At 53.4% G+C, this 20,269-nt stretch overlaps 2 protein-coding genes across 3 annotated transcripts; one reads left to right on the forward strand and one right to left on the reverse strand.

Annotated features, from left to right (window-relative positions):
* Positions 1 to 222: 222 nt before the first annotated feature.
* SMG9 (SMG9 nonsense mediated mRNA decay factor) lies at positions 223 to 16,207 on the forward strand (the record flags this gene model as incomplete). 2 transcript variants are annotated; one of them, XM_084257993.1, is made up of 13 exons in its annotated part: positions 223 to 372; positions 2,628 to 2,702; positions 2,797 to 3,061; positions 3,157 to 3,254; positions 4,825 to 4,937; positions 7,915 to 8,026; positions 11,077 to 11,172; positions 11,580 to 11,665; positions 12,954 to 13,060; positions 13,783 to 13,890; positions 14,058 to 14,186; positions 14,467 to 14,611; positions 15,978 to 16,207. In XM_084257993.1, 13 exons carry the CDS (start codon positions 223 to 225, stop codon positions 16,054 to 16,056), a joined length of 1,563 nt encoding a protein of 520 aa, XP_084114119.1. In that variant the 3' UTR covers positions 16,057 to 16,207. The 2 variants fall into 2 exon arrangements, with proteins under 2 accessions (XP_084114119.1, XP_084114120.1); XM_084257994.1 differs by having other exon boundaries at positions 2,806 to 3,061.
* Positions 16,208 to 17,847: 1,640 nt separating this feature from the next.
* Positions 17,848 to 19,676, reverse strand: LOC311186048 (interferon-inducible GTPase 5-like; the record flags this gene model as incomplete). The annotated part of the gene is made up of 2 exons (XM_084256935.1): positions 17,848 to 18,491; positions 19,079 to 19,676. 2 exons carry the CDS (start codon positions 19,674 to 19,676, stop codon positions 17,848 to 17,850), a joined length of 1,242 nt encoding a protein of 413 aa, XP_084113061.1.
* Between the last annotated feature and the right edge of the window lie 593 nt (positions 19,677 to 20,269).

Raw genomic sequence — 20,269 nt, forward strand, 5'->3', positions numbered from 1 at the left:
CCACACCTAACAGCAAACTAGGCTGAGAATTCTCAGCAAACTAGGCTGAGAATTAGATTCTGATAGTCCTGCACTAGCTCAAAACTGAGAGTTTTATTTTTTCCAAAGACATAAAGAATGGATATTATATTGAAGGAAATGCCTTCTTTTAGTCCGTGTGCCAAGTAGAATGGGGAGAAACGCTTCGCCCTGAAATGAACCTCTTTCTCTCTTTAGGCCACCATGTCTGAGTCTGGGCACAGTCAGCCTGGGCTCTATGGCATAGAGAGGCGGCGACGGTGGAAGGAACCGGGTCCCGGTGGCCCCCAGAATCTCTCTGGGCCTGGCAGTCGGGAGAGGGACTACATTGTACCATGGGAAAGAGAGAGACGGGTGAGTGTCCAAGTGCAAGGGCAGCACTAATGCAGCCACTGGCTCCATGTGCCAGACATTGATGTAGTTGCTGGGGCTCTAACTATGAACAAAACCATCTGCCCACATGAAGTAAGAGTGATAAAGGGGACTGTTTTAGATGAAGCGAGCAGAGAAGGCCTCTCTGAAGATCTGACTTTTGAGCAGAGACCTGAAGGAGTGAAGATCATTCTAGACAGAACAGCAAAAGCAAAGGCCCTCAAGCCTGTGTCTGGTGTGTTCAAGGAGTAGCCAGAAGACAGTGTGACTGCAGTGGCTGAAGGAGGAGGGAAAGCGATAGAAGATGAGATTAGATGATGGGGCCAGACTGTGTAGACCTGGTAGGCCATGCAAAGAACTTTGGGTTTTCTTGAATGAAATTGGCTCTGGAGAATTTGAACAGAGAGGTGTCATGAGTTAGTGCTTTAAAGAGCTGTGCAAAACAATAGCACCTGAGTAGCCTGCCGTGTGCTGGCTTTGGGTCTTCTTGAACCGTTATAGCTACCCCATGAAGGAGAACCTGTGATAGATCCAGTTTTCCCTGGTGAGAAGAATGAGCCTCAGCGGTGAAGGGACTTACCTGAAGTCACAGTCAGTATGTTCGAGGGCCAGGACTTGAACCCATAGCCAGCTCAGTCAAGTGCAGCACCCTTCTGCTGTAGGGAGTGTCTTGGATGAGGGGTCAGGAGCCTCCTTGAGGGCTCCCCTCCTGCCTTGCTCCTCTCCTGGACTTAGGTGACTCACTGCCACAACCTGTGCCTGGGTTCTTTCTCCAGGGCCTGGTACACCTCTGAGGCTATTTGGTGGGATGGAAATAGGCAGTGGTTTGGACCAGTTTCTGAGCTATGACACTGCGTCATTATGACGAATAATTTATTCACAGTGAGCAGGGTGCTTATTTGTTTCATCCGCTGAGGTCACAAATTAAGTGAGAACACACTGTCTCTCTTCCTTTCGCACGCATCCTTGTGGGGAAGGCTTCCAGCTGGAACAGGCAGCTCCTAGATCTCGTCTTTGTCTTTGCTGCTTGAGCCCTGGCAGCCTCCTAACTCGCCCATGGGCTCCTCACATCCTCGGTGTTCCCTGCTGACCTCAGCAGCATCTTGCTGCCATTTTCCCTCCTCCCCACATCAGTGACATCCCCGAGGGTTTCATCCTGGACATCTCCCTTCCGCTCACACCCCACCCATGCCACTCAGGTACCTCTGCCCCCGAATACCTCCTGCCCATCGTCTCTCCTCGTGGGCGTCTCCTCTGCCTCCCTCCCTGGCCCCCTGGAAGCTCACAGCCTCTCCCACACTTCTCGCCACTGTCTTCCTTTCCAAAGCACTTACATGTCATCTTTTTGTTTGTTCTTCCCCTCAGGAAGTGAAGTGAGCAGCATTTAGATAAGTACCCTCCATCTGTGGGTGAAAAAACAGACCCTGTGAGGGGTCAGCACTCTCCAGGTTACTCAGCCAGAGAAGGAACAGGACTCAAACTGGGGTGCCTCCCCTTTCATAAGCAGATGGGGAGGAATCAGAGGGACAAAGAGGCGTGGTATGGGGGTCTGTCCCCTGGAGCGGCACTAGCAGCACTGAGGAGAGAGCATGGGGCAGCACTGGCTTCAGAGAGCAGGCCTCTGCTGTGCGGCATGTGCCACATGGACAGTTTTTGGGTTCTGTCTCCTCCACATCACTGTCATCCTGGGAGGAAGGAATTCCCGTCCCCATTTGCCAGATGAGGAGACAGGCCTGAGTGAGGGCGGTTTCTTGTCTAAGTTCATGAAACCCGCAGGAGGCAGGGTCATGTTTGAACCCAGAGCTCCGGCTCCTCCACCTGGGCCTGTTGTTTGGCAGAGGCAGCTGAACGGAGCGGTGGACAGCGTGGTTCTGGAGCCAGGCTGCTTGTGTGCCGAGCTTGGCTTCTTTGTTTATTGGTTGTGTGACCCCCAGCAAAGCACTAGGCCTCCATGTCTTCTGTAAAATGGAGATGATGCCTAGTCTCTGTCTCACACGGTTGTTGTAAGAATTGAGGGAGTTAATGCCTTCACGGGAAGGCATTTAGAACAGTTGCTGGTGAATTGGTGGTGGGAATTTTATAGGGACTACACCTGAGGGGAGAAAGCATGCACTGTACAAAAAGGAAGATGGCTATAAAATATATATTAAAAAAAAAAATAGACTAGTCGCTGGTGTGTGCCTGCTCTGGAGGGACCAGGGGAGCCATTCCTGAGTAACTGCCCTCCCTCACCACAGGATGGCAGCGAAGAGACGAGCTCGTCGGTCATGCAGAAAACCCCCATCATCCTCTCAAAACCTCCAGCAGAGCGGGTGAGCTGGGAAGAATCTTCTTCAGAAGGGGAAGGGGAGGTCAGGAACCGTTAGGGCAAGGATCTCTCTCTTTGACTGGAACCTTCTCCCATAGTCAAAGCAGCCGCCGCCTCCAGCAGCCCCAGCTGCCCCGCCTGCCCCAGCCCCTCTAGAGAAGCCCATCGTCCTCATGAAACCTCGGGAGGAGGGGAAGGGGCCTGCCGCCGCAACAAATGCCCCAACCCCCGAGGGCACTGCCCCACCACCCCCTGCAGCGCCCGCACCACCCAAGGGAGAGAAGGAGGGGCAGAGACCTACACAGCCTGTGTACCAGATCCAGAACCGGGGCATGGGCACGGCCGCCCCAGCAGCCATGGACCGTGAGTGGGGGCTAGGCAGGGGCTGGGTGGGAGCCGGCACCCCCTCACACGCAGACCCTCACCACATGCTCTGTCACCTGCTCTCCCATCTCCAGCTGTCGTGGGCCAAGCCAAACTGCTGCCCCCAGAACGCATGAAGCACAGCATCAAGTTGGTGGATGACCAGATGAACTGGTGTGACAGTGCCATTGAGGTATGGGGGTTGGGGGGGGTTCTCTCCCTGCTTGAACTTCCCTAGGTCTCACTCCCTCTTCTCCTCCCTGCCCCCCCCCCCCCGCCTCCATCTTGGTAGGCAATACCAAACTAGACAGCTTTCAGGCTGTTGCAGCAATGAGAGGGAAGGGTCAGAAAGTACTCACCTAGCCAGAGTTGAATTTCAGGTGCTCTGCCACTTGCGAGAATACTGAAATACTTTGACACATTGGCGGAGAGGTTCTCCCCAGGGTCTCCTGTACCATCCCACAGCCTCTCTCACCTGGTAGAAACGCTGCTGTACCAGTGTTTACTGGTTTGAATGTCACTCCCTGGAAGTCACCCTCCATCCTAACTGCCCCTGTCATTCCCACTCCTGCCACCTGGTCTTCATTTTCCCTCTTCTGTTGCTTTATCTTCCACATGGCCCTGCTCATATCTTCCTGAGTGTGTCCCAACTCCTTCCTCAACAGTTTGGACTTAAGGGACAGTGTGTGAGGCCTATTAATTAGCTGGCACCTGCTGCCTCTCTGTCCATTCTCAGAGTGATATCAACTGGGGCGCTCTGGAATGAAAAAATAAGAGTCACTTTCAAGTAGAAGTACAGTGATGAAAACAGCCCATATTTACGCTATCTGGTATGGTGTCCTCTGTCCCTGCAGAAGGCTATTGGACACTTTGCCCCTTATCTTAGCCACATGAGGCTAGTACAGTCAATGTACTAAATTTTATTTATTTATTTATTTATTTTTTAGTAGAGGCATGTTTATTTATTTATTTATTTGTTTGTTTGTTTTGCTTGTTTATACATGCACTGGGTACAGTCAGAAGCGCGGGAGGGTGAGAGAATTCACCAGAGCCAGTAGTGCAGGGAGCAGAGCAGGCAGAAGGACCGAATTATACTGCTGAGGGGAGCAGCGGGTGGCAGGAGAAGTCTGCGCCATGTGGGACCCTCCTCTGGTGGCCGGGGAGCAGCCGGGGATCGAACCGGCGCTGCAGAGGCTGCGGGCAGCTTTGCAACCCAGCGCTCAACCGCTGCGCCACCGGGGAGGCCCTCCTGCACTCCTTTAAATCCCACAGACAAGAGCCTGAAAACACCCCTCTCCCTTTCCCAAACACAGCTCCCTTTCTCATGCTTTCCAGCCTGCCTGAGGCAGAAAGCCTCCCAGGAGTCCACTCCAGTGGCCTTCAGTTAGCACAGGGCATTTGACATGTCTTTCCCATGCCCCTCTCCACATTTCTTCCCCAAGATCAAGCTTCATTTGTCTCACAGTAGTCCAGGTGCACTAGCTTCCTGTTAGATTCTTCATCATGCTGGGCACCTTTCTGCTTTGAAGCTCCCACAAATGCTGTCTGTGTGCCCAGAACATCCCACCTACCTCACCACTGTCACCACACATGCAGAGTCCTTTGCCCAATTGAGGGAATTCAGGCCATAGAAGTTTTTCCTTTCAGACCTTGTCAGCATGACAGAGCAGCTGGGTAAGTCACAAAAGTCTGGGGTTCCCTTCTCATTCCTGCCCTGTCAACTCACAGGTTTATGAGGGTCTCATTCCTGTATCTTCCCACAGTACCTCTTGGATCAGACTGATGTGTTGGTGGTTGGTGTCCTGGGTCTCCAGGGGACAGGCAAGTCCATGGTCATGTCACTGTTGTCAGCCAACACTCCTGAGGAGGACCAGAGGTGAGGGGGGTTCGGGGCGGGGGTTGTAGGAGGTCAGGAGGGAGGTGAGCATCTGTGTGGGACAGGGGAAGGGTGGGCCTGGGTCTTTCAAGTGGTGTTACCAAAGGACTTTAGGAAGTTGCTTCCCTCCATTGGCCTTAGTGTCTTCATCTGATGAAGATGAGTAGGGGGTGCATGAGATCTTTGTGTTGCTCCATGGTCACCAGCCCTGTTGCTCTCTCCCTCCCTTCCCACCTCGCCCCAGGAAATGGTACAGCGCCCAGCCAGAAACTGGGATGATACTAGGCCTTTGGATTAACCCCATCTCAGTCTCAGCCCTGCTGCTCACCAGCTAGCTGACCTTGGTCAGGTCACTTTATTTTCCTGCATCTCTCTTCCTCATTTGTAGGGTGGGTTCAGGTGGGCAGAAGTAGGCAGGAGCGTGGCACAGAGCAAATGCTCTGAGGATGCTGACTGAGAGACCTGGGAAACAGGAAAGAGGTTCCTCCTCCATGTGGGAGGTGGGTTCTCGTCCACCCTCAGTCCTCTATTCTTGAGTATGGTTGGGGTGTATTTGGGAAGATAAAGGATAAAGTCACAGAGGGAAGGAGAGCTTAAGAACCAGGCCCCAAACCTGAGGGCAAAGCAGAAAAGTAGGAAAGACAGGGATGAGGGAATGTGGGTCAGATAGTCTTAATTGAAGAACCATGATGCCCCATGGGAGGGGTAGTAGTCACTTGGGGAGTCTCAAAAAGGGATTCATTATTTATAAAGCAAGTACTGTTAACCCTGGACTTCACAAATGGACATCCATGAACCCCCTAACAGTATACATGAAATTGTACACACATCTGCAGTAAGACTTTTTTCCTAGGGAAGGGGACTGTCATTTCCACCAGGTCTCGGAGGGGCTGATGGTGACCCGGAGCAGGTAGAGAGGCACTGTTGTGAGAGTGAACGGGCATTGGCTAGAACCAGGCTGTGAGGCCTACTGGAGGAGGGAGAGCACCAGGATGTGTTCCTCTGCCTCCCAGTCAGCCCCTCCCCTCCCTACCCTACTCCCTCATCTGGCTCGGTTTGGCTCTGCTTGGGCCAGCTCTCGGATAGCATTTTTTCCCTGTCAGCTTCCTCCCGCAGCTAACAAAATCTCCCCTTGGCTCTCAGTTCGGCTTCCTGAACTAACAAGAATCCTGTTATAGCTTATGTTTTTGAGCCACATCAGTCTAGGTATGATGGACTTGGCCCACCAGCTTTTGTTGTTATGTCTCCTAAGTTTACCTCCTGATTACCTCTAATAAATCATAGGCTTTTCTCCTCCACCCCACCTCCCTGTTCCAAGCCACTAACATCTGCCCTGCAGGAAGCAAGAGCCTCCTCACTGGTCTTGCTTTAGTTCAACACAAGCATCTTTGAGGGCTTACTGTGTGCCGGGCGCTGTTCTGGGTGCTGGGGATGCTACAGTAAACAGAACTAGCATGAATCTTAGTCATGGTAGGGTTTACATTTTCATAGGTGAGATGGTAAGCAAAATCTATTATTTGACATGTTAGAAGATGATAAAAACAGAAAGGAATTAAAGGGAGGTGGTGATGGGGCTAGGCACAGATTTAGATGAGATGGTCTGGAAAAGCTACACTTAGGGGGACATTTGAGAGAAGCAAACTCGAAGGAGGAGCACTCCAGTCAAGGAGCACTCCACTCGGAGTGGTGAGCACAGACCTCTGAGGGGGAGCTTCCCTGGTGTCTGTGCACAGTGGCGTGGAGCCACAGAGCTGGAGCCAAGTGATAGGTGGCCAGGTCACAGTTCCAAAGGCAGGCGCAGGGGCACCGGGTCTGTGCGTCACTGTGCTGTTTCAACCCTGCAGTCCTCAGTGCACAGTGGCCAGGGGGAACGTCAAACCCAAGTCCTGTCACTCCTCACCCTAACTCTTCAGGATTTCTCCAGGATACCCCTCCCCCTGCCACGAGCAGGCCTCATACAAGTCACCTGCTTCTGCCTGGAATGGTCTTTGCTTCAATCCTCTGTCCCTCACTCTTCCCACATCTCCATTTAAGTGAATTAAAGTTGCTTAATTAGCTCCCTCTTTCTCTCACCCTCTGCCTGGACACATACTTCTCGGGGTAGCCCCTTCTGGCTCCTCTGACAGAGCTGTACACCTCTGCTTCCTAATGTCCACGGTTACGACTTCCCACTGATCTGTAAGCTTGACCAGAAGTCCCGTGGAAGCAGAGACAGTCTCTTGTTCGCTGCTCCATCCCAGTGTCTGGTGCGTTGGGTCTTCGGTACAGCATGTGTGAAGTGGAAGGATCCCTGCCTGGTTTTGGATGCATACTGAGTGTCTCGAGGAGGTGGAAGCTAGCCTTTGAGGGACAAATTCTTTCTCTTGCTTTCACAGATTATAGGGGGTAAAGGCAGTTCGTCCACCACAGATTGACCATGTTGAGCTCAGTGGTTTAGGGCAAGGCTCTGTCAGTTTTGCTCCCAGATCCCCAGGTGGAAATGGAGGCTGACCTGCCTCGCAAGAAGTAAGAACCGAGACACCAAACCACCTCTCACTGTGGGGGTGGAAGGGTGTTCGGTGCTGTGTCGCTGATGCCTGACATGTAGCAAGGATGTTTGGTGATAATAGCCCACAGGTCCATCCACTCTGTATCGGACCTTCTTCTAAGGACTTTATGTATGTCAATCTCAGTAACCCAAGGAGGTTTGACACTGGCTTGACACTCGGATTCTTCTTAAGGAAGAATCCGAGCTGGGACTTGATCCCTGCTCTCTGGCAGGGCCTGCTCTTAAACATCTAAAGTGTTCAGATGTTTAGCTGAGTGGAGGAGTCCGCAAGGGGTAGGATGAAGTCATGCACACAGGAGGGCCGTGGCGGGAGGCTGTGTGGACAGACAGGAAACTACCTCTCACAGGCTTATTTTGGGGATAGTAATCTGGGGGATTTCAAAGGCTGAGAAGCAGATTCTGATGTACCCCACCTGCTCTTCTCTGCAGGGCATATGTTTTCCGGGCCCAGAGTGCTGAAATGAAGGAACGAGGGGGCAACCAGACCAGTGGCATCGACTTCTTTATTACCCAAGAGCGGATTGTTTTCCTGGACACGCAGGTGCCAGCCTCCACACGCCCCACCCTGCTCCATGCCACATTCAGCCCCATCCCCACTTACTTTTAAGCCAGGGCCCTGCTTGTAGTCCACGTGGTTCCAGCCGAGCCATGGACATGCTCGGTGCCCTTGGCAAATGGTGTCTTTTCTTTCTTTCTTTTTTTTTTTTTTTAAAGATTTATTTATTTATTTATACATGCACTGGGTACAGTTAGAGGCGCGGGAGGGTGAGAGAATTCACCAGAGCCAGAGCGGAGAGTAGAACAGGCAGAGTGACGAAGTACACTCCTGAGGGGAGCAGCGGGTGGCAGGAGAGGTCTGCGCGCCATGTGGGACCCTCGCCCGGCGGCTGGGGATCAAACCTGCAGAGGCTGCGGGCAGCTTCACAACCCAGCGCTCAACTGCTGTGCCACTGGGGGGGCCCAAGTTGTGTCTTTTCTTGAATTAGTCTCTTATCATGTTTTGCCCTCACCCCCATCCATAGTGCACACAGCAACCTGAACAACCCTCTAGCATAGCCATTACGAGTGTGGGCCCCAGAGTCAGTCTGGGTCCAGAGCCTGCCTTTAATTCTTTCCAGCTGGTAACTTTCGGTCAGCTCTACAGTTCCTCCCAAAACCTGTTTCATGGTCTGTAAATGGGAATGATCATTCTCCTTGGCCTCATTGGATGGTCACCGGGATTCAGTGATGCTACTCAGACCTCATGGTGTGCACAGGTCATGGTGCGTGGATAGCACTCAAGTCACTAGAACTGACTGGTCACATGTGTGACGGCAGCTTTCCTCAGCTTCTCCTTGTTCTCAGGCAACGTCCCTGTGTGCAACGTGGTACTCATGTAGCTGCCTCCTTCAGTCTGTCTAGCCTCCTGCCCCCGGTGCGATCACCAGCCCCTGTGCACACAATGGGGCCTGGGTCGTGGTCCCCTCTTTAGCCAGGCTACTTAATGTTTCTGTTGCTTAGGTTTCTTTTTCTTTCTTTCTTTTTTTTTTAAAGATTTATGTATTTATGCATATGAGAACTGGGGTACAGGCTAGAGGTGTGGGGGGGGTGAGAGGATTCACCAGAGACAGAATGAGGAACAGAACAGGCAGACTGACTGAAACACATACACTGCTGAGGGGAGCAGCGGGTGAGGGAGGAGAGGTCTGCTGCGCCATGTGGGTCAGCTCCCTGGCCGGTTGGGGATTGAACTGGTGTTGCAGAGGCTGCGGATAACTTCACACTGCTGTGCTTTTAAGCCCTTACGCCACCAGAGAGGCCCTTCCTCGGGTTTCTTAAGTGAGGAAAATAACACTGCCTTCCTTGAAGAATTTTTGTGAGGTTTCAGTGAGTTAGTAAGAGACACTGCTAACAACAGCGCCTGACTGGAACTCTGTTAGTGTTGGTACTAGCCGAACACTCCCCTTTTGCCCTGCTAATGCCGTCTCCCTGAAGGTTCCACTGGTGTGTTGCCTCCTCTTAGGCATGCCTCTGACCACCTACCAGTGCCCATGTGCCCTCCCTTTGGTCTCACAGTACGGTTCTGGTGTGCTGCTCCATTCCCCATCTCCCTGGCATGTTTCAGTGGGGGCCTTGGCTGTGTTGGTCGGAGCTGGCTGGCAGTTGGTGCGCACTGAATATTTACACAACAAAGTTCTGGTCACTGTGGATGTGGGTGTCACGGAAGTGGACAGCCTCCCAGTGTGGCCTGAGACCTGTGTGCCAGCCCTGCAAAGGCCTCTGGGACTGAGACATGCCCTGGCTGCCAGCTGGTCAGAGGCCCATGTGGGGCAGCGTAGAAATTCATACAAGACAGGCTGGGATACTGCTGGATTTTGGGAGTTTTAGAAAGCAAGCAGTTGGGTAAACCTTTTTTCTTAAAGAAGCCTGTGCCCAGAGCTGTCAGAGGCAATAGACGACCAAGCCAGTTTAGCACTTGCGGCTTTTAAAAGAAATGTTCCTTTAAGAAAAGTTTGCTGAGTCACCACTGATTCTTCTACACCCACTGATGCAATTTTCAAAACCATATTAATTTCACACTAGAAATTGCTTTTTCACCTAAGTAATTATCTTAGCAAAGTTTTAAAACAACTAACAACAAATAGACCTTTAAGGAAATGACTCATTCAAGTCGGTGTTAAAATTGCTAGCTCGGGATGAGTTCATCTCCCAGGCATGAGACACTTGAGAGCAGTGCTGGTTTGTGAAAGGGCTGGGAAGGGGTATCTGCTTCGATACTTTTCTTTCACCTTCTTCTTGCTGACTAGCAATGTACTAAATAGAAACTACCTGCTTGTGTGTCTCTGACCTCATTTTTTTTTTTTTTTTTTATAGAGGCATGCTTTATTTATTTGTTTGCTGGTTTGTTTGTTTGTTTTGTTTATACATGCACTGGGTACAGCCAGAAGCGCGGGAGGGTGAGAGAATTCACCAGAGCCAGAGCCGGGAGCAGAGCAGGCAGAAGGACCGAAGTACACTGCTGAGGGGAGCAGCGGGTGGCAGGAGAGGTCTGCGCACCATGTGGGACCCTCCTCCGGTGGCCGGGAAGCAGCCGGGGATCGAACTGGCGCCGCAGAGGCCACGGGCAGCTTCGCAACCCAGCGCTCAACCGCTGCGCCACCGGGGAGGCCCTTGTTTTGTTTTTTTTTAAAGATTTATTTATTTTTATACAAGAGCTGGGGTACAGGCCAGAGGTGCGGGAGGGTGAGAGGATTCACCAGAGACAGAGCAGGGAGCAGAACAGGCAGACGACTGAAACACATTGCTGAGGGGAGCAGCGGGCATGGCAGGAGAGGTCTGCCGCGCCATGTGGGATTCTCCCTGGCCGGCCGGGAATCGAACCTGCGCTGTAGAGTCTGCGGACAGCCTCACAGCGCTGTGCTCAACCGGGGAGGCCCTCTGACCTCATTTTGTCCTGAGGGACAAAATGTTTGCCTTCAGTGTGTGGGACATGAATAGCTGGCAACTGGCAGCCAGGGTGTGTCTCAGTCCCAGAGGCCTTTGCAGGGCTGGTACGCAGGTCCCAGGATCCTGACCCCAGCCCCTTCCCTGACCCCTTCTCTCTTCCTCCAGCCCATCCTGAGCCCCTCCATCTTGGATCACCTCATCAACAACGACCGCAAGCTGCCTCCAGAGTACAGCCTGCCCCATACCTATGTTGAAATGCAGGTGAGGGGCTGCATCCGCCCAGCGGTACAGTCTTACCCTCCCCGACAAGATCTGTGCCGGGGAGCTGGATGCAGGTTACCTAGTTCTGTTCTCTATGAGCCCTGGGTGGCCCAAGAGCCTGGGAAGAAGACAGCATTGAGAGACAGATCTGGCTTGGCCCTTGCCGCTGCCTCAGCTAAGTCATTCCCCCAACCCCTTCAGCCATAGTCTCCACTTGGGTAAATTGGGGTGCATGTTCCTGCCTTGCCCGAACTGGGCTGGCTGACCAGGAAGCACCAGCACCGTCTGAGCACTTGTAGGTGCTTAAAGCTCTGAGGCCTGCCCCACTGCCCCCTCAGCTGGGTTCTGGGATCAGGGCTGGACAGAGTGGACCTTCAACTCCATTGTCCCTTCCTGCCCACTCTCAGTCACTCCAGATTGCCGCCTTCCTCTTCACCGTCTGTCACGTGGTGATCGTCGTCCAAGACTGGTTCACGGACCTCAGTCTGTACAGGTGAGGAGTGGGTGGGAGGGGAGCCAGGTAAGAGATGGGGTGCAGAGATAGCCACATTGCCCAGGCCTCACAAGTTCCACCCCGCAGCCACAGGGACCCTTTAAAATGGAAGTTGGCGCATATACAACCCCTACCCATACCCCAAATTCACACACTGCTCAGCAAATTCCATAGTCCTCCCGAGTGTGATTTATAAGGTCGCACACAGTCTGATCCCAGTCACTATCCCTCAAAAACTCTGTTAATGCCCATGTGGAGTTCACATTCTCGGGGGGACTCATGGGTCAGGGCTGGCACAGGGCAGAGCCTTGTTCATGAGCCAAAGTCTGTACATGGGCTTCTCAGAGCAGGAGGCCACCTTGAAATGTGCGTATTTGTGTGTGTGTGTCTCCATGAGAAGAAAGTGTATTTATCGGGTCCCATTATTCCTTACTCAGGCCGCAGGTTTTGTTTATGATTACAAATTTGGAAAAATTACTTAAAAATAGCATACTATGACAGTTTATTTCTACTTAAAAAATGCACATCAGTTGTTTATACCAACTCTATTCATAATAGTCAAAACTTGGAAGCTTCAAGATGTCCTTCAGGAGAGAAATAAACTATGGTGCGTCCCATTAGGCGACTACTATTCAGTGCTAAAAAGAAATAGGTCATCATGCCATGAGGAGATATATGCATAGCATGCAAAATGCGTATCACTAAGTGAAAGAAGCTAATCTGAAAAGGCTCCACAGTGTATGATTCCAACTATAGGCCATTCTGGAAGAGGCAAAACTGTGGCGACAGTTAAATGATCACGGGTTGTCAGGAGTTTGGAGGGAGAGGGAGGTGAGTTGCAGAGCACGGAGGTTTTCTACAACAGTATGGTGGATGCCTGTCATGCGTCTGGCCAGACCCATAGCACACGAGCACAGTCTTGGGCCCTAGTACAGCTTTGAGAAACATGTGCCGTGGTGTCCTCATTTGGACCTCTCTCACAGGGGATGTTGACAGTGGGCGAGCCATCGTGTGGGGGTGCACAGTTGTATGGGACAGCTTTGTATTTTCTGCTTAATTTTGCTGTGAACTTAAAACTGCTCTAAAAATACATTTTTTAATACCATCATGGACGTGGGTCCATGGATTGGCATCTCTGAATTCCCTAAAATTGTGTGACAAAACTGGTGTGTACATGGCATTTTTTGAGTGTGGCTAGAACTTGCATCAGATCCACCAAGGGAGCCCCCTCTCCGAGACGGTGGGATATGGGGTACCAGTGCAGAGCACCTACCTTTCACCCCAAAAGGTTCCTCCAGACGGCAGAGATGGTGAAGCCCTCCACCCCGTCGCCCAGTCATGAGTCCAGCAGCTCGTCAGGCTCCGATGAAGGCACTGAGTACTATCCCCACCTGGGTGAGAGTCTTTCTGAGAGCTGGATGATGGGCAGGGGGCGGAGGAGGGGAGGGAAAGCAGGAGCAAGCACTTGGGGAGGTGGGAGTTGGGCCGTTGCGAAGAGGAAGGTCTATAGATGCTATGCTTCTTCCTCTGAGGGCTCAAGCCCCGGCCCCCCATTGACACCGAGGGTGTGACGGGAGTCTGGCTCTGACTCCTTGCTCAGCATGAGAACCTCTTGGGAGTGGGGCCCAAGTCTGCTTGTTCCTGGGCCCCTGGTGTCTTCTAGCATGGAACTGGGGACAGGCCCTGCCCCCTGTTCTCCCTCAGTCCGCCTTGGCACGTGCTGTTCCTCTGCCCGCTCTGCCCTTGCTCTGCTCTGCTGACACACTGCTGTTCTGCGAAGGTCTCCCTCATTTAGGATGCCTCATGCAGGGTCTTCCCAGCTCCCTCTGCCTCACCAAGCAACTGCCTGTCTTTCTGTGATGCTCCTGATTGTATGGCCATCACCTTTTTCTGTCTTTGCCATCAGACTGGTGGCTTCTTGAGGGCAGACACCAGATCAAACTAACCTCTGGGTCCTCAGCATCACCCTTGGCCTGGTGCTAAAGTGAATTCTGTGTTCCTTAAATACTTACAAATGATCTGAATTCAGGGGTTAGAGCAGATCTTTAGGTGAAGAGGGGCAAACACGTGGTGAGCCTGGCTACATCACAGGGCCCTGTCTTCCCTCCCGCCTTCAGTTTTCCTACAGAACAAAGCTCGCCGTGAGGACTTCTGTCCTCGAAAGCTGCGGCAAATGCACCTGATGATCGACCAGCTCATGGCTCATTCCCACTTGCGTTACAAAGGTGAGGGTCCCTGAACCATGCCCAAAGCAGCCAGCAGCCTCCTAACTCCTGATCCAGTCCTGTGGGCTTGACCCAGACTAGTGTCCTGACCCCGGCCTGACTGTCTGTCTTGTGCCTTCCCTGCGTCTCAACACAGTGCCTACAGGCTGAAAGGCTCTCTCCTCCAGGTACGCTGTCCATGTTACAGTGCAACATCTTTCCTGGCCTTCCGGCCGACTTCCTGGACTCTGAGGTCAACTTGTTCCTGATGCCCTTCATGGACAGTGAGGCCGAGAGTGAGAACCCACCCAGAACAGGTCTGGTTCCCCCTCAAGGGGGATGGTACATAAGGAGACAGGGTGTTCTTGATCTGAGGGAGACACAATCTGCCCTGCTCTGGGGGAAAACAAGCCCCTTCCCCACTCGCGGCCCGAGTCCCTAAGTTACTCAGACTCTTTCTTGGGAGCCTATTTCAGAGTCACAGAAGAACTTGAACAGGGCTGAATTCAGGTGCTTCTTGAAGCTCAGAATGCTGGTTGACTGGGAGAAGACCCTCTCATGGCAGGGCACACTTACTCTCCCCACCTCACCTTCCAGGACCAGGTTCCAGCCCACTCTTCTCCCTGCTCCCTGGGTACCGTGGCCACCCCAGTTTCCAGTCCTTGGTGAGCAAGCTCCGGAGTCAAGTGATGTCCATGGCCCGGCCACAGCTGTCGCACACTATCCTCACCGAAAAGAACTGGTGAGAGCTCTTGGCAGAGTGGGTCAGTGCGAGGTGCCCCACCCGGCACAGACAGTCAGGTGGTCTTGGAGCTCTGTTCAGATCTCAGTTCCCCCTTCCCAAGCAAGATGTGCCTTTTTTTTTTTTAAGATTTATTTATGCATATAAGAGCTGGGGTACAAGCCAGAGGTACGGGGGTTGAGAGGATTCACCAGAGACAGAGTGGGGAGCAGAACAGGCAGACTGATTGAAACACTGCTGAGGGGAGCAGCGGGCGAGACAGGAGAGGTCTGCCGTGCCATGTGGGTAGCTCCCTGGCTGGCTGGGGATCGAACTTGTGCTGTCAAAGCTGAAGACAACTTCATAGGTTGTGTCTTAACCCCTTGTGCCACCAGGGGTGGCCCCAAGATGTTCCTCTTTATGCCAGGCAACAGGCGACTTCTTGTGATTGTCATTCCTTCTAGTTAGACAGTGGGGTATCAGCCTTGTTGTCCTTTACTAGTGTAGGCTGAGAGAGGGGGCATCACGTAGCAAGGTCACACCCATGTGGTTGGTTGTCATTTGACGGTGAATAGGCCCATGAACCTGTTAAGCTTAGGGAAGATTTATTCTCAGCACCTGCGTGCAGTTTATTCCAAGGCCTGGAGCCCTTCCCAGGATTTGGGAGCAGAAAGTCAGTGACCGGAGGAGCTGTGGCCTCCAGCTCTCACCAGGTGGCTTGGCCTTACGCTTTCCTCTGCTGCTCCTCTGCCAGCTGATGTCTCCCCTGCTTTCACGGCCCTGGTCCCCCTCCCTGGCCCCAGCTTCATGTGGCTTTCCATGCCCAGAACCCACGTCACGTCCACCACAGATCTAACTGGGTCGGCCTCATCTCATTTCCAAGAGAAACAGAAGTTGGGCAGAGAAATAGCATGGCTCCCTGGGTCCCTTCGCAGTCTTGTGACCAGAAGGGCGGGAGTGCATGCAGCCACAGGAAGCGCCTCAGGCAGGTGCAGGCCAGGTGGGCTGGAGCTCTGCTCCTGCTGTGGTCTGAGCCAAGGCCCAGTGGGTCGGGTGGGTCGGGAGGGAAGGGTTCTGCAACTGGTGGACATTTCTGACCCTCACGAGACTGGAGGGAGCTGGAGCTAGAACCCCAGTCCCCAAGGCCCACACTGAGTGGAGTAGGAGGAAGTTTGGACCAGAGGTGGGGGCTGCGGTCTTCGTCCAAACCCAGGCACCTTCATCTTGGCTTACATGGGGTGAGAGAAGAGATCGGGGCCACCTCCCCTTCAGCTTTGGCCTCTTCTCTGTATCCCAGCCCAGCAGACTCGGTCTTCTCACCTACCAAGGCCGGTGCCAGGCAGGGGCCACAGACAGGGCAGCCCTGATCGCTGACCTCCTCCCACAGGTTCCACTATGCCGCCCGGATCTGGGACGGGGTGAAAAAGTCCTCTGCCTTGGCAGAGTACAGTCGCCTGCTGGCCTGAGGCCACGGAGAGAATGTCATTGGGACCCCTTCTGGGTCCCCTGTGCATGGCCGGGAGCACACACATCCCCCTCTACCCCATGCGAGGAGGAGGGAAGTGGCAGCAGGCCTGACAGATGAGGGACCTCGACTTTCACGCCCTGAGACACGGACCAGTCCTAGGTGTTCAGGACCAGGCCCTCCATGGAGTGGTGTGCAAGGATGGGGGACAGCTCTGAGATGTCACCTCCAGGCAAGGGGCCGGCCCCACGCGAGCAGGCAGGAGTCTGAGAACACTGGAAGCCCAGGCTCCATCTTCGCCTCCCTCTGCAGGGCAGGACAACACGCCCTGCTTCCCTGACACTCAGCCCTTTCTTGAGGCAGCATCTGGGGAGCTCTTTATTGGGGTGCATCTGGTGTTTCAATAAAAAGTCACACAAGCCTGTTCTGGTGGTAACTCTTCTTCCCCTCCCCAGCATGCTGTCTTGGGATGCAGGGAAAATTTGGGTCCCAGCCCTTGGGGGCAGAGTTCCTTGGCTGCCCTGGGAACTGGGGTGAACTTCCCTCAGGGACACATCCACTGTAGGTCATAGAGTTGTGGGGAGCAGCTGGCCAGTCTCTGCTAAGGAAAGGTCTTTAGAAAGGGGTGTTCTGTGTCCTGGGGTGACATCCAGCTCCCATGTCTGTATGGGGAAGAAAATCAGTGCCCTCCTGTGGCTAAAGTCTGACTTCCAACCCTCATCCCTCTCCTCTCTCAGCTAGTGCCGGCCTCCGGTGAAATGCCTGTTAAATACAATGCTTGTTTTAATACTCGGTTAAAGAACAGAATGTGCCCCTTGTTAACTCTTTAGACCTTATTTCCCTTACACATGATGCCTACTGTTGGTTAAATACTGTGGCTTCCTTCCTTGTCACCCTATCTACTCTGGCTTAAAAACGGTCCCTACTTTAGATTTGTATCCAGAAATCTTAAATAATATTAAACAGTGTCATCCTTACCTGCAGAGTTAAATGCAGTACCTAATCTTAGTGTTTCCTGAAGTAGGTATTCAAAGCAGTGTGACCATCCCCTTCCACAAATTAGTCCTGACCCTCAAATCATGCCACCCCACTTACAGGAACTCCAGCTGCCTGTCCAAGCACTCTCCACTGCCGCCCAGCTCCCCTAACCATTTGGTCTTCCTCATCTTCCCCTACTCTCAGGTGTACCCACATAGTCTTGGTGCTTGAGTCCTGGGGGTCCCACGGTCTTTCAGAAAAAAATGCACAACTGCAGACGGTGGGAGGCAGCGAAGAGAAAGCTCGGAGGTCTGGCTGTAAGCAGGGAATCTGTACAGATCCCTAAGAAGGGAGCTAAGGTCTGGGTGTTCCCAGAGCCAGGGCAGACTGGTGATGACCCCTGGGGCAGGCATTACCCCTAAGGGTCCTCAAGGCCCTTCAGGTCTGGGGCAGTCCTCTTTGGGTGGTGCTTCTGAATACTTAGCCTCACTGTCCCAGCCTACTCGGACACCCCCCTTGCTGCCCTCCAGCTAGACAGCTTGTCCCTACCTGTCCAGTGTCACATTTCTGCCCCTTGCTTCCCTGGGGGACGCTAGTTGTTGTGGGGACTCAGTGGAATAGGATGGTGAAGGCAATAGCCTGAGAGGGCATAAGGCCCAGCGTACAAAAGCATAAGACGGCACAGGCACAGTCCAGCAGAGTCAGAGGTTGAGGTTTTTTCTTCCATCCCCCATCACCACCCATCCTGGGAGCAGATGGAGTCTCCTCCTAGCCCCTTGCTGCCACCTCCAGTTGGCCTGGGCTTGGGCTGGGGTTATTGATGGGAATGATCTGGGAGCTTTTGGTCGGGGGTGTGGAGAGAGGCCTTATGGAGCACTCTCTGGGCATCCCTGACTGCCACATCCAGGGCCCTGCGGAGCATCTGGTAGATGGTGGCGAAGGAGATGCCACAGGTGGCGAGGGAGTCCAGAATGGGTACCTGGAGGAGCCCCTGGGTGAAAGCTGAGGCATTCTTTGAGGCCTCGCCCAGCAGGTCCAGCACCAGTGCCTCTGTGACCTGGGCCCTGGGGCCCTGTATCACCCCCAGGATGTTGCACAGGGGCTGGCCCATCTGTTCAGCCAGCTTGACAAGGGAGTCCTTGTCCAGGCCAAAGCTATAGTCGTAGCCTTGCAAGGAACGGGTGAGCGTGGTCAGGTTGCACACCACATCCTCTACACCTGGCACGGGACTCGGGTTGATGCCACAAGCCACCATAGCCACCAGCCAGATGTGATGCCGCAGAGAAGCCGCCTTCTTCTCTAGAATGGCCTCGGAGATGTTGGGCAGGGCCATCAGGAGTACATGCCGCTTGCGGCTGTCTAGTTCCTTCACCATGGTCTCCTGCAGCTGGTGGAAATCATACTTGCCCAGCTCAAACATGGAGATCAAGAAGACCCTGGGGTCCTTGAGGCCCTCCCCTGCAGGAGACAAGAGCACCAGTGAATGGACCCTCACACCGGAGCAGGCTCTGGTGTCCTGACAGCTGCCCTGACGCACAAACTCACCATGAGCCTTCTCAGCTCTGGCTTCAGTTGTTGACCCTGGCGGCTTGAGCCTAGTACCCAGCCTTGCCGCCTACCAGCTGTGTGGCCTCAGGCAAGTTCCCAAACCTCTCTGGGCTTCCATTTTGCCTTTCCTCCTATGGATGTTGTGAGGGACTGAGTTTGTGAAAATGGTGTCTGATTTATGACAAACCCTCGTAAATGTTTGGTGCCATCAGCAGCAGGTGCCAGGGCATTGGCCACCTGTAATGGATGGCATTACTCTAACCAGTACCCAAGACATGTGGGTGATTTGGCTCCATCTCCTGTGATGGAGAAGTGCTAACTCAGAAATGGCAGCCTGGAATGACCCAAGTCCCACCTATTTCACTGTGGGACTGACTTCAGTCACACACTGTGACCCTGGGCCTTCCCACTCTGGGGCTTTGCTGGAAGATGCAAGAGAAGGAGCAGGCCAGCCCCCAGAATCCCCCGGCCCTGGCCCCCGGGAGCCTGCATCTCACCCTGTAGCCGCCGCCTGCAGTCGTCGCGGATCTGACTGAGCACCTTCTTCTCACAGAAGGTGCTGGGGCGGCGTCTGCGTGAGGCAGCGACGTCCACGTCCACCTTGGAGCGGATGAAGTAGACACGCTGGCCCTGTTGAAGGATGCCAAGGGCCAGCTGAGCTTGGTTGGCAGTGAAGCGATCTGACGTGATGAAGATGATGATGTCATAGCGGTCCAGCAGCACCCGCTGGAGGAAACTGTCAACCTGGAGGGAAGCTGTGCCTATGGACGGCAGGTCCCAAACAATGACGTTGGGGTATTTGGGATGCGGGTACGGCGTGGGGTTCATCGTCATTTCCACCACACCCGTGCAGGCCGACCTGGGGTCCTCATCTCCCAGTCCCCGTATGACGTTGACAAAGGTTGACTTGCCTGAGCCCATCCCCCCCGTAATACCAATGTCCAGCCTGACATTTTCCAGCGAATGGAGTGTGGCCTGCAACTTGGCGGCCACTGCGGGCAGGTCCCCCTCCTCAAAGGCTTCCTTCAGAGCCCTGGTGTCCTGCGACACCTCCCATATCTGGCTGAGGTAGGACTGGAAGGTGCTGCTGGCCATGGGCTGCCTGACTCCCAGTTCTCCGTCTTCAGGACTTGATGACCTTCGACAGGACAAGTAAAGATGTATGTTCACTTGTGAGTCACCCCTTCTTTCTCTGCCGCCCTCAGCATGCCCAGGTATTTCAGGGTCACCCAGATTAATTCTGAGGCTATAACAAGGCCAGTGCTCATTGCTTGCTTTTAGTTAACATGTATTCACTGCTGCCCAACTCTCGGAGAATCTTATAAAATTCTCTTAACAGCCTGGAAAAGGATTACCCTTTGGCTACATTTGGCACCGAGAGGGTCAGCCCCTTGCCCCGGGCCTCTAGCGAGTTGCAGGGGGTATCAGAGTTGGGATCAAGATCTTCAAATCCTGTACCAGGCATGTGACCAGTAATTAGGGGCAGTGATGGAGACCTGGGATCTGCTAACAGTTCATGTTCATGGCTTACTCTGAGCCAGACACAGGCACATAATCTCAGTAAGTCCCTGTCTCACGGAAGAGAAAACTGAGGCTTAGGAAGGGAAAAGTCACTTGCTCAGTGTCTGACAAGCTGCACCAGAGCACGGTGCAGGGCACGGACCTGCTCCCTCTGATCCTTTCACCAC

The sequence above is a fragment of the Talpa europaea genome (genome assembly GCF_964194135.1).
Source record: "Talpa europaea genome assembly, chromosome: 16".
Lineage (NCBI taxonomy): Eukaryota > Metazoa > Chordata > Mammalia > Eulipotyphla > Talpidae > Talpa > Talpa europaea.